This window comes from Diplotaxodon limnothrissa, unplaced genomic scaffold (genome assembly GCF_057381915.1).
Source record: "Diplotaxodon limnothrissa isolate DT_005_m unplaced genomic scaffold, D_limnothrissa_male_GT1.1 unmapped_scaffold_4, whole genome shotgun sequence".
In the NCBI taxonomy this organism is placed as follows: Eukaryota; Metazoa; Chordata; class Actinopteri; order Cichliformes; family Cichlidae; genus Diplotaxodon; species Diplotaxodon limnothrissa.
Window position 1 is genome coordinate 1,104,531 of NW_028188558.1, and position 14,299 is coordinate 1,118,829.

Below are 14,299 nucleotides of genomic sequence, written 5' to 3' on the forward strand. Positions count from 1 at the left end.
GTGTTCTATATATCTCCTTTGGGAGAGCATGCGAGCAACTGTCCTAGTAATAGCTAGTGGAGGTTAATATGCACCCGCTGATCACTTTGTTTATCATTTGCTCTCCTGGACTTAATCTAAAACCTGGAAGGACTTTGTTCCCATGTTATTCATATACTGCTATGCAGATGGTTTTTTCTTGTCCAATCCAAATAAAGATATAATTAAAAAAAACATTCTATTCAAGTTCATCCATATGATGTTGTATCTTAGTATGTTAAGGTTTCATCAAAAATAAAAAGATGGCATGTAATATAATAACAAACTTTACATAAGTATTATAGATTATCTTTTGTTTTTCAGACTGGGTGGCTGTAACCTGTCAGAGAGAAGCTGTGAAGCTCTGTGCTCAGTCCTCAGCTCCCAGTCCTCCAGTCTGAGAGAGCTGGACCTGAGTAACTCTGACCTGCAGGATTCAGGAGTGAAGCTTCTGTCTGCTGGACTAAAGAGTTCACAGTGTGCAGTGGAAACTCTCAGGTCAGGATTCAAACGTTAACACATATGATCATTTAAAATGTGAATTATATTATTGATTGACTTATCTATAGAGCTTTTAGCTAAACTTATATTTATATTTGAGTGGATTATTAGACTGAATTACTGTGTAAAATTTGTCACAGTCATACGATTTTGTTTATTTTTTTTTTTAATTCATGTACTGGCCATTTTACATAAATTTGGCTAATCTTCTACAATATATACATTTGATTTCGTTAGGAACAAAATGTTCAAATTACATATTTTGCTGGATATTGGGTATTAATGAAATTATTATGTCTTTAATGACACCACATTTCCATATGTAGGAGGTTACTGGTGGTATTGTTTCAGTGTCTGAGTTTTCCTTGCAAAGAAACATCTGGAATTTAACAATACATGTTTTAAAGCTGTTTTCTCCAAAGGGATTTGTATTAGTGATGGTAAATTTGATTCTTTTTACCGAATCGAGTTTAAATGAGTCACTCACCAAAATGAATCGGGTTTTTTAAGTCATTTGAGTCTCTGAGTCAGTTGCCCAGAGAGTGCCAAAAATGTACTTTTTCTCTCAAACTTAATTTGTTTTTATTTTCATGTAAATCCTACTGCTACGATGAGTGACTGAAAAATAAAAACAACTATTTTATAGAGCAAAAAAGAATAAGATTTCTAAATTGGACATTTATTTTTGTTTATGTTATTAGTATTTCCTCTTTATCATCTTTGCACAAAAACAAAGTGTAGACTGAATGTTATATTGCATCAGTCAGACTATCAGGCTTCATCTCAGATGAAGGAGTGACTCTTCCGTGGTAACAAACTGTGAGTTTCAGCAGCTGAGAGGCAGGAGGGAAGGGTGAGTGAGTGGTCTTGATGCATTCTCAGTCTAGACTAGACTAGAAAGAGGGGCGCTGCTCTTGTGGCGACCAGCAGGTTGTCTCTCTCTGTCAGTGTTTTAACTTATTTTATTTCATTCTTTTATTCCTTTATATATATATTTTTTTGCCTGAGGAAATTCTATAGCATCGGCTTGTGCTTTGTGGAACTTCTTTTAACGAAGATGGGTTTTTTATTTCACATGATTTTATTGGCAATCCTGACGGTCGTTTGGAGTCATTCCTTTACCATCAATAATCCTGGCTAATGTGCAGTCTCTGAGGAGTAAATTGGATGAACTGCATTTGAATGTCGCACACTTACGTGACTACAGGGATACATGTCTAATGGCATTCACAGAGACTTGGCTCAAGGACTCTGGAACTAAATGGCTTCGGGTTTCCCATACGTTTGGATCGAGACCCCGGAGCTACCCAGAAATCTCAAGGAGGAGTGTGTTTGTATATAAATCAGAAATGGTGTAAAAATGTGACCGTTCGTAGACAAGTGTGTCTGCCTGACATTGAGCTCCTCTCTGTGTCTTTGAGGCCGTTTTATCTGCCGAGGGAATTCCCACAGATCAACGTCACCATTGTTTACATCCACCCTAAAGCGAATCCTAAGAATGCGACTGACACCATCTCCATTTTTTTCCTAATAACAAACCATGGTCTTCAAAAGGTCTTATGAGGCTGATTCGTGAAAGGAAAAAAAGCTTTTATTGAAGGGAATATCTTGAAAGTTAGAGAAATTAGGAAGGAGATCAGATCAGAAATTAAAAAAGCCAAAGTAAAATACAAGGATAAGGTAGAGGCGGAGATGGGTAGCAATAACTTAAGGGTGGCCTGGGCAGGCATGAAACACATGACTGGTCACTGTTACAGTGACTGTAATAAGATAAGTCTTCCTGGTTTTAGTTCAGACTCTCAGTTAGCAAGTAGAGAAGCTTATAGACCCTCTACAATTTGCATACAGGCCTCGTAGACGTGTTGATGATGCAGTGGTCACTCTGTTGAACTTCCTTTATCGCCATCTTGATGGCGCCAAAGCTCATGCTCAGCTCTTATTTATTGATTTTTCTTCAGCTTTTAATACTATCCAGCCACATCTTTTAGCTGATAAACTTCTTAACCAGTTTACACTTGATCTTAATCTCGTTGGTTGGGTTTTAGACTTTTTAACTGACAGATCTCAGTGTGTGAGAGTGAACGGCTGTTTTTCCAAACAGCTGAACTCTTCCACTGGCTCACCACAAGGTTGTTGTCTCTCTCCTCTACTGTATATTTTGTACACTAATGACTGTCGCAGTACACAGGCCAACAGGCATTTCATTAAATACGCAGATGACACAGTCATTGTAAGCCTCCTTCATGGTGAAGAGGATTCCCATGGGCCTGTTGTGGATGAGTTTGTTTCGTGGTGTGATCAGTCCTTCTTAATGATCAGCACCTTGAAAACCAAGGACATGGTTATTGACTTCAGGGAGACATCCCCTCATCCTGCGCTAACAGTGGTAAATGTGCAGCCATTGAACTGGTGGACAGTTATAAGTATTTGGGGGTTGTTCTTGATAAAGCTCTGTGCTTTGAGTCACATCTTGCTGCTACAGTGAAAAAGGTTCAACAAAGACTTTTTAAGGAGGTTGAGAGGTTTCAATGTTTCATCTGCAATGATGACTCGTTTTTTATAAAAGTTTTATTGAATCTGTTTTAACTTTCTGTATCATTGCTTGGTATGGTAATATGTCTCTGAATAATAAGACCAGACTTAACAACCTGGTTAAAGTGGCTGGTAAGATTTCAGGGAGGTCTCAGGTCCAGCTTGTGGACTTTTATAACAGGCAGGTGCTGAGGAAGGCGACCTCTGTCATGTTGTGTTCAGATCATCCTCTCTTTAATGATTTTCAACTGCTTCCATCAGGTCGTCGTTATAAAGTGCCTGCAGTGAAGACAAAGAGACATAGATTGTCTTTTGTACCTACTGCTATTATCATAGTTAATAACACTGAACCATATGTGTTGTTGCCATTGCACATTGTACTTTTTTGATGAAAAATCTAGGTTTTTTTCTCAGGCTTATATTATATTATATTATTTTGGAGTGTGTATGTGATGTGTTGGTTGCCTGTTTGTTTGTTTGTACGGACATACTGCAAATCAATTTCCCATTAGGGACAATAAAGTTACCAATAACCAATAATCATCCAGGTAAGTAAATCTCCAAAAGTTGATTCTGTTCATCTGGACGTAACGTTTTGTGGGAGAAATGTTTCATCATCATCCAGGTGACTTCTTCAATCTCGGCTGACTGCAGGTTTCAATCTTATAAACAGTACATTTGCATAATGACTGAAACCAGCCCACTGAAGGAACAATGGGCTGGGAGGTCAGTTCCTTAATCATAATTATGCAAATTCTCATGACCATTGATCAAAGCCCACTGATCAAAGCCCACTGATCAAAGCCCACTGATCAAAGCCCACTGATCAATAGCCATGAGAACCATTCACAGAGAGTTGGGGAATGGCTGCAATCACAGCATTTTAATCATTATTTTAAAGGCTGTAGATTGGAGCCATTGCTCTAACAGTGTACAAATGTAACAGGGCTTGGTGCTGATGCTAACAGTGCTAGCTGCTTCAGCCTTTATTTACACATTATAAGCACATTTCGCTTATTTTAAACAGTATATAAAACAGCTAGTACTGCTGGGACGTTATATTTTCACAAGCTAACATGAGCCAATCAGTGAGATGTCTAGCCATGACAGTTGTATGTTGCTGTGAGAAGAGTCGGGCTACATACAGTGATGATAGTGTTAGCCATGTTAGCATTTAGCTTCTATGTTTTTATAGTTTACACTTCTTGTTTATTGCTAGCTGCTCTGTTTAGTTGCTTTAGGGTTTCTTAGTTTACTTTTCCTGCATTAAACTTGTGGACTTCAGCTCTGCCTTCAACACCATCCTTCCAGACCATCTCCGAGACAAGCTTTCCCAGATGAATGTGCCTGATCCCATCTGCCGGTGGATCACTGACTTCCTGACGGACAGGAAGCAGCACGTGAGGCTGGGGAAGAATGTCTCGGACTCCCGGACCATCAGCACCGGCTCCCCTCAGGGCTGTGTTCTTTCCCCTCTGCTCTTCTCCCTGTACACCAACTGCTGCACCTCCACCCACCAGTCTGTCAAGCTAATCAAGTTTGCAGATGACACCACCGTTATTGGACTCATCTCGGACGGGGACGAGTCTGCCTACAGGAGAGAGGTTGAACGTCTGGTGTCCTGGTGCAGCCACAACAACCTGGTGCTGAATGCCCAGAAGACAGTGGAGATTATTGTGGACTTCAGGAAGCACACAGCCCCACTCCCCCCCATCATCCTGACTGACACCCCCATCACCTCTGTGGACTCATTCCGCTTCCTGGGTACCACCATCACCCAGGACCTGAAGTGGGAGCCCACCATCACCTCCGTCATCAAGAAAGCCCAGCAGAGGATGTACTTCCTGAGGCAGCTGAAGAAATTCAACCTGCCAACACGGACGATGATGCAATTCTACACTGCAATCATCGAGTCCATCCTCACCTCCTCCATCACCGTGTGGTACGCTGGAGCCACTGTCAGGGACAAACAGAGACTGCAGCGTGTTGTGCGCTCTGCTGAGAAGGTGATTGGCTGCAGACTCCCATCTCTGCAGGACCTGTACACCTCCAGGACACTGCGGCGTGCAGCCCGGATCTCAGCTGACCCTTCCCACCCTGGACACAGTCTGTTTGACCTGCTCCCCTCAGGCAGGAGGCTCTGGTCCATTCGCACCAGAACCTCTCGCCACAAGAACAGTTTCTTCCCCTCTGCTGTTGGACACATGAACAATAACCACATGACTGTCCCCGCCACTCACACATGACCCTACGCTGTGTCACTGCATCATTTCATGTCTGGCACTGATCACCACCTGCACTCATGTATATATCCTTCTACGCAGCACTCTTAATTCTTATTCTCATGTATATATCTAATGTATATCTCATGCACATATCTTTCTTTCTACATAGCACTTTAATTCTTATTGTTTGCACTGAAGCACCGCAGCAAATTCCTAATGTTGTAAACCTCAACATCTGGCAATAAACCCATTCTGATTCTGATTCTGATTCTGATTCTGATTCTGATTCTGATTATTTTGGTAGTTATCGTGCTTGGTGTCATAAGTTCAGTTTGACTTCCTCCCCTGACATTGTCTACATTAGTTTCAGCTGTGGAAGGATTTATTGAGTGTTTTCTATTTCTTCCATTTGAACAATAGTGGTGCACTCTATGCTTGTAGCTGCTGTGTGCTACGTTCTTCTGTCAAACAAGATGGCGCCTGTGTTTGGCTTTGCCGCCGCTGCAGCTTGCTGGAGGCAACAATGTAGTTTTTCACTGTCGTCAATCATTTTTTGTAATGTCATTTTTGCTCTTTTGAGTTCTGACTTAATTTCTGCTGCTTTAAATTATGATTGGGAGATACTGTTAACCCTTTAAGGCCGGTCAGAGTGGGAACGCTCAGTTTTGCGTAACTATTTTTAAATGCCTGTAGATCGGCAACCACACAAGCTAGTGCAATAATTTTTATTTTTGCATGTGAAACCGGAGTTGTACTTACATCTTATGTATCCAGCTTATCCTAGGTCACCGTTTCCTTCCACACATAGCTTTGCAAAAGTTGCATGAAAAGCACTTGCAGCAACAAAAAAGTAATATTCCAGAAACACGCTTTGCCAATCCGATCAGATGTTCATAGCACTTCCTACGTTGGAATAGATGTCAGCCCAAACTATCGTATGTCCGCCATTACCTGCCCGAAACCTGAAGTGACGTCGTTTTTGCGAAAATTCTAGTTGTTTGTTTGTTTGTTTTTTTTACCTTGAAGCCTACACTGGTGTTTTTAAAAGTCATGTTTGAGTTTACCCTTTCAGTATAGTTTCTGGGAGGCTTAGAACTCAAATTACACAATTGGAAATAGTTTATTTTGATGCACTGAAGTTTTTCTTGCAAATTCACATGGTAGTATTTATTTTAGTTTTTCATGCAGTATATACAATTTGGTGTATCTCAAAAATACAACTATGGATACACTCAAATTACATTTCCTGTGGTTGGAAACTATTTTGTGCAACTTTTTTAGTTCTTCCGTTTTGAGGGATAAACCTCTTAAATTTCTCTAACTACAAATATATGTAAAAATACAAAACAAAACAATTTTCAATTTGTTCTAGTTTATTGCACTTTTTGCTGTATATGTATATATGTATATGTAGTTACTATGGACTGAATGCATACATATTATTAAAATTTGGGCTATAACGGTTGTATTGATGTATAGCAACTTGAACTGCTCCCCAAAATGGCACTACAGCAGTGGTTCCCAAACTTTTTTTGCTGGGCCCCCCTTTGTTTTACACGAAAAACGTTCGCCTCCCCCCCGGCGCGTGAACAGCACGCACACGCACTAACACATCCTCCAACCACACACGCCCATATTTTGCTCCATTGCGGTTTATTTCACACCTCAAACATTTAGTAAACAATTAAGCAAATACAAGTAATCTGCAATAAATTACAGGTAGTAAGAAAATAAACTACTAAATCTTTTACGCTACGTCCGCACCTACACTGGTATTTTTGAAAACGCAGCTGTTTCATCCAAACAGTGTTTCAAATCACCAAAAACTGAGATTTTTTTAAAACTCCTTTTTTGCGGACGAGGAATACAGAGTTCATCTGGCAACGTCAAAGGTTGCGCCTTTTTTCACGTCACGTTATTGTTTATGTGAGATGAATTGCAGAATGGCAGACAGAGACAAAATACTGTTACTCTGAGTATCTGCAGGTTTCACACGCAGTTACTGTCCCTCCATTTACAAAGGCGTCACGGGTAGTTGTTTTTTCTTCTTCTGTAATACTAATCAACATTGCTGTCAATACATTTTCAAAAAATGCCTCTCTGTGCAAAATGGGTTCAAAAACATAAACAGCTGTGGGATCCTGTTTGTCTGTGATTTGAATCGAGGGAACAAATCGTGGCAGGATCAGCCTGATGTTATTTGTATCCCGCTGTAACTTTACTCTATAAAGAGCAAACATCTCCAAAATGTCAGGAGTAGTTAGTCACTACAACAAGTGTTTGTGAACTAAAAATTAAGAATGTGGGATCCTGTTTGTCCATGATTGGAAGAGCCCAGCGCTGCTCCCGACGCAGGGACCTACCTCAGCAGCTGTGCAGGTGAAGCCAAAGGGCAGATTTGCTTCACCATATTTTCTAGTCTTTGGCTTAGAATGAAGTTGGTTTGGAAACATATTCAGCGATGCTTCATCTCCTGCTTTGCGTTTCTGTGGGCGCCGTGCTAGCAGTGTTCAAGCGTTTTGTTCCCCTCCCTTTTCATACCGCGCCCCCCCTGCCATGGCTCTGCGCCCCCCCTAGGGGGCGGGCACCACAGTTTGGGAAGGTCTGCACTACAGCATGTAAAAATCTAAAGATAAGCTCTGGCAGACTTGGTTCTATGGTAGGTCTTAAAGGGTTTAACATCAAAGATTCAGTGGAGAGCTACTGTAACAGCTGAACAGAAAAACTCTTCCTCCCCTGGTGTGCTACTCTTCACAACCCGCAGGACTTTCACCCTCAAGAGATGGAAAAGGGGAACGAGGGCCGACGTCCAGGTGAAACTGAGAAGCTACCAGAGGCTAGCTTCTTGGCTGTGGGGAGAATCCTGGTGCCTGCGTCCACTTCCTCTCCTGACATTTAGTTAATATGTTACGCCGGTGACTGGGACCTGGGCTCTGTGGCTCAGAAGCAGTTTTTCTCACGGTGTGTCCGTCAAACGTTCACTGTTTTTATTGATAACAGCTATGTCTGCTCATCGATCATTGCTTCCCCCAGCTCTGGAGTCGCTGCCCTGCCCAGCAGGTCCACAGGTCTGCATTGTCTTTATTTCAAGTGCCGCTGCAGTCAGCTGTTGATTTTGCAGATCGACCGTCATCAACTCGGTTGGCCCCGCTTAACGTTCGCTCCATAACAAACAAATCATTTATTCTAAGCGATCTCTTTATTAAAGAGTCTCTAGATTTCATGTGTCTGACTGAGACGTGGCAGCAAAATAAGAATTATGTCCAATGTTCCCTCTAATGTTTCATGTGTCTGAGCGAACACACAAACTCCCTGAGCGGTCCCTTGGATCACTGGATCACGTTGTCATTAACGTGGCTTCACTCTACATCAACCAAAACACCGGTGTCGGCACATGAGGACGCTGTCATAGCCCGTCAGCGACGTTGATTAGCTGCGTATATACGAATGTGAATCATTGGCTGGACTATGGGATAAGGCGGCATCGTTCTAAATACTGGAGCAGCCAGTCACTGACTAACACTGCAAAGCAGAATTGTTAACGTATTTATTTTAATTTCAATTCAGGTTAGTATTTAGTATTTAGTATTTATTTATTTATTGTCATTGTCAAGAACAATGAAATTGCGTTTGGGGCTTCCATACAACCCAAAAAAAAAGAAGAAAATAATAAATACCCCTTAAAACCCAAGTGTACATATTTAACCCAGTGTGACTCCAATGCAATAAGACAATCCTTAGCAACAACATGAGAACATGACAAGTAATGTTCGTAGAAAATCAGACAAAGACCTGAGAAACATGACAAAGTACAACAATGCAACCCATTCAATATTATTGTACTGTGAGATATGATATCAGATATGATAGTTATCTATTTAAGAAGGAGGGGGGGGCAGGAGGGGGAAGAGAATAAAGATATGATGCACCAATGCAGACCAGTTCATTGCTATTAAGAAGTTGGATATGGTTATTGTCCGTGAGAGGGGGGCAGAGAGTTCAGGAGCCTCACAGCCTGTTAGATATCTTTTTGTGCGCAATGCAGATACTCTGTGTGCAGAGAGCGTGTCAGCGGATTGCGCCCGTGCGCAGCTTAGAGGGAACATTGATTATGTCCACTTGAATGAAATCTGCCCGGCTGGCTGCTCCGTCATCTGAACTCCGCGTCTTTTAGGACGTGGTGGAGGACTCGCTGTTGTTTACCAGGACAGATTCACATGCAGTCTGATGACCTCGGACTCCTTTTCTGCATTTGAGTCACAGATGATGGTCAGTTCTCTATAAACCAGTTATTGTATTTTATTCTACCTGATGGGGTCTTTCTAACTGAATTTAATGACCTTCTGACATCCATCATTTCATTGGAGAAGGTTGGGAGATTTGAGCCGTCATATTGATGAAGCATCCTGTAACACTGCTGCTGAGCTCATCACTGTCACTGAGTCTTTTAACTTTAGGCAGCATGTTTCTGGCCCCACACATACAAAGGGTCACACACTGGATCTTGTTTTCTCCCTGGGTTTAAATATACATGATGTATGTGTGGAGGATGTCCATGTGAGTGACCATAGCTGCATATTTTTTAACTTGTTATTTTACTTGGATCCTTCATCTCCTAAACTGATGATCCAAAGGCGGATTATAAACCAAGATGCTGCTGGAAGGTTCTCTGCCATGTTTGACCCTCGCATGGCTCGTAGTGACCTCGACTCACGTATTTTATCCTTTAATGATCAATGCAAGTTGTTGGAAAGCCCACTGATAACATGTTTACATGGCTAAAATGTTATGGCTCATTCATTGATAGTATTTTCGCCATAGAAATTGTTATGTCCTATATTGTTGAACCCACCATGTCTATGCTGATGCTCTTTGAACGCACCACATACGTACTCGAGGCCATGCAGTGGCTGCTAGTCTGTGTTCTCAGTATTTTTATGTGTCAGTTCCAGTTTTAGAGCTCTAAAGTGCAGCTATCGTGTTAGGAATATGTTAGGAATAGACAGGAACACTGAGCACACTGAGGTCAAATCTTTATTTAGGGCGACCGTGGCTCAGGGGGTTGGGAATCGCATCTGTAACCGGAAGGTCACCGGTTCGATCCCTGGGCTCTCTGTCCTGGTCGTTGTGTCCTTGGGCTTTACCCTACTTGCCTACTGGTGTTGGCCAGAGGGGCCGATGGCGCGATATGGCAGCCTCGCTTCTGTCAGTCTGCCCCAGGGCAGCTGTGGCTACAACCGTAGCTGCCTCCACCAGTGTATGAATGTGAGAGTGACTGAATAGTGGCATTGTAAAGCGCTTTGGGTGCCTTGAAAAGCGCTATATAAATCCAATCCATTATTATTATTATTATTTTACCACTCGCTGCATTCTTGATGTTCATGTTCTTCTCTTTCCCCTCACCCTGCAACCAGTCATGGTAGATGCTCCTCCTGGAGCCTGTTTTCACTGGGAGGATCTTTGTGTCAAAGGGAGTTCTTCTTCCCACCATCACCAAGTGCTGCTCACAGTGGAGGCGGTTACCTTACACTGTTAAACAGCTTCAGATGACTGTTGTTGTCTGTTGGGTATTGTCACTTATAAATAAAGTTACATTGAATGGATGTATGGATGGATAGATGTTATTGTGACAAAGAGAAAACGATTGTTGACAGATTGATTGTTGTTTTGTGTGTCTGCAGTCTGTCAGGCTGTCTGATCACAGAGGAAGGCTGTACTTCTCTGGCCTCAGCTCTGACCGCCAACCCCTCCCATCTGAGACAGCTGGACCTGAGCTACAATCATCCAGGTCCCTCAGGAATGAAGCTGCTCTCGGCTGGACTGAAGGATCCAGGCTGGAGACTGGACACTCTCAGGTATGGAGAGAATGTCTGATAGAGGAGGAAGAGCTGGAAACATTTCCTGTGTCCTTCACTCACTTCCTGTTTGTTTCCTGCAGATGAGACATGAACAATCACACATGCAGGAATATTTTCAGGGACAGACACACTAGTCTAGCTGGATAGTTCATGGATATTTATGTAGGGGTCTCCAAGGAGTCTGGTTGCAGGAACATTTAGGTCACAGGTGTACCTGAGATAGATACCAGTGTACCTAATAAAGTGTCAGCCATGTGTATGTTTCCCATGCTGTATGTCCACAGTGACAGAAGGATGAAACAAGGCTGTGAATCATTTCAGTCTGTGTTTGTGACAAAGAGGCAGACAGGAGCAGCTAACATTTGGAAATGGAAGCTTAAATAATGACAAACTCTACATTCACAGCTGAATTAACAATAAATTTGTTCTCAAGTGCACATTTAGCAGCTAATGCTATTACTGTTTTCCCTTGCTTTCTACAACTTGAGCAGCTATTGCTAAGTAGGCCACTTTGCTCTGCTAAGGATTTATGTGACCATGATGAAAACTCTGATAAGCTAATGCTGCTAAGCTAATACTGTTTATGGGCCCTGTTAGAATCAATATTTCATTCTCATTCTGTTGTTTGAGAACAATATTAACGTTTCACATCATTATAACACAAGAGAAAAGGGTATTAGCGTTAGCTACTAATGCTTATTCACCTCAAATTAGCTTTAGCTGCTAATGGTAGCCTACTTAGCAATAACTGCTCACTAATATAATGCTAATTCACATCAAATTAGCATTAGCTGCTCAAGTTGTTATAAGGAAAGAGAAAACGGTATTAGCATTAGCTGCTAATAATTGTTCACCCCTAATTAGAGTTAGCCCCTAATGGCAGCCTACTTAGCATTAACTCCTGACGTCGTTGTAATGCAGGGCAAAAGAGTTACCATTATCGGATAATGCTAATTCACATCAAATTAACATTAGTTAACAACGGTAGACTTCGTATCATTAGCTGCTGTCATTCTTACAAAGCAAACAGTATGAGTATTAGCTGTTAATGCTTTCTCATCTAACATTAGAATTGGCCACTAATGGCGTATTGTTAAAAAGTAAAAAAACACATTGTTAGCATAAGCGGATGATGCTAATTCACCTAAATTAGCATTAGCTAATGATGGCTACATACCTAGCATTAGCTACTGATATTGATATAAATCAAGAAAATATGGTATTAGCATTAGCTTTTAATGCTTTTTCATCTAAAATTAGAATTAGCCACTAATGGCGTGCTATTTAGCATTACCTCTTCACATCGCAGGGGAAAAGTTAAAATTAAATTTAAAAAAATGTTCAGATTAGCTACTCATATTGTTAAAAAGTAAGAAAAAACATTGTTAGCATAAGCGGATAATGCTAATTCACCTCAAATTAGTATTAGCTAATAACGGCAACCTACTTAGCATTAGCTGGTCACATTGTTATAATGCAAGGGAAAATATGGTATTAGCATTAGCTGCCAATTCCTATTCACCTAAAATTAGCATTACCTGTAATGGAAGTCTACTTAGCATTAACTCCTCACTAATGTAATGCTAATTCACATCAAATTAGCTTTAGCTTTAGTATTAGCTGCTAGCACCAGCCTACCCAGCACTAGCTGCTCACATTGTTAAAAAGTAAGTGTTAGCATTAGTGCATAATGCTAATTCACATCCAATTAGCATTAGTTAATAACGGCAGCCTATTTAGCATTAGCAGATAATGTTGAATTTGGCCCACTGGAAAAGTTAAGAACTCAAGATTTAGGAGTGTTTCTCGATAGCTCTTTCTCATTTGAGAAACAAATAAATGTTGTTATTAAAACCAGCTGTAAGCTTTATATTGTTGATTGTCATTTCCCATATGGAAAAGATATATAAATCTTATAAAGTTTGTATCTGTCTTGTGTGAAACTTGTATGAAAAGCATACAAGAGTGAAAACAGATATAAGATCCCTTGAAAAATTATATAATGAAACTTGTATGTTTTCGATACTTACTAAAACAATATATGAAAGTAATGAGAAAGTGGCCACTTTCGTGAGTATGACTTTCATCATATAAGTTTTTAGTCTTTTCCATGTGGGATATGCTTAAAAATATTTACTCATACATGCTTAGTTTTATAATCGATTGGATGATGATAGAGGTTCGATCCTGAGTAGTCTGTAAAGACTCTGTGTGCCTTCCACAGTGCTCTGGCATGCACACACCACTTGGGGCCATGAGAGAGGTCGTACCCTCTCTTACTGATTTATGGTGTAGGACAGGGGTCTCAAACTCAATTTAGCTGGGGGCCGCTGCAGGCAGAGTCTGGGTGAGGCTGGGCCGCATTAGGTTTTCCACAAGAAAGGCATGGTTAAAAAAATTCCAATCCTCTCAAATCTCTTTATTTTTATTTTTTAATACAAAATATGAAAAATAAATAAACAAATTAAGAATTAATAAGAAAATAAATCAATCTGTAATACATAAATAAAATAATAATAAGATATTTTTAGTCAGTGAACTTGTGTGTTTCTTTCAGTCTTCTATATCTGCTGTGTTTAGATTGAAATGTCTATATTAACAGTTCTATAACCTTCTTCTGAACATGAATGGAACACTGTAGAAAATGAACTGTTCTTCTGAACATGGCTTCTCTTGCCTACTCCTTGCTGCTAGAGACCTGGCAGCGTTTCCTCTCGCATAGCCGAGCCAGATTTGGCCTGAGGGAGGAAGCAGTTGCGACCCTCAGTATGTCTTGAAGATGATCATCCGTAAGTCTGGACCTGTACTTGGACTTATTGAAGTTCAAAGTGGAGAAGAGCTTTTGGCACAAGTATGTGCTACCAAAAAGGCACATGGTCCACTTGAACATTCGGGAAAGCCGAGGGAAACTAGGGCTCAAGTCTCTCAAAAATTGTCCAAGCTTGTCTGCTTTTCCACTCACCTCCCTGAACTTTGCTTTGAGTTCAGAGTTGCACTGCAGCTCAATGAGCTCCATTTGAAGCACAGAAGGGGCATCTTGCACATCAAAGGAGAAGGGGTCCGCAAAAATGTGAAAGGTGGCTCTGTGTGTCTTGAAGTCAGCAAATCTGGGATCAAATTCCTCCTGTAGCCTCAAAATGACATCAACATACTCGTCAGCACTGA

The 14,299-nt window shown here is 41.0% G+C and overlaps 1 protein-coding gene across 3 annotated transcripts in view; it reads left to right on the forward strand.

Annotated features, from left to right (window-relative positions):
* LOC146606847 (protein NLRC3-like) overlaps positions 1 to 14,299 on the forward strand; it is a 1,106,670-nt gene that overhangs the window by 715,812 nt on the left and 376,559 nt on the right. For 2 of the 3 annotated variants that reach the window (XM_085349202.1, XM_085349199.1), the window contains exons 10-11: positions 343 to 516; positions 10,958 to 11,131. The exons of the other annotated variant lie outside the window; for it this stretch is intronic. In XM_085349202.1, coding sequence (XP_085205328.1) covers positions 343 to 516; positions 10,958 to 11,131 — 348 coding nt within the window. The remainder of the gene's footprint in view (positions 1 to 342; positions 517 to 10,957; positions 11,132 to 14,299) is intronic. 3 annotated transcript variants of the gene reach the window in all.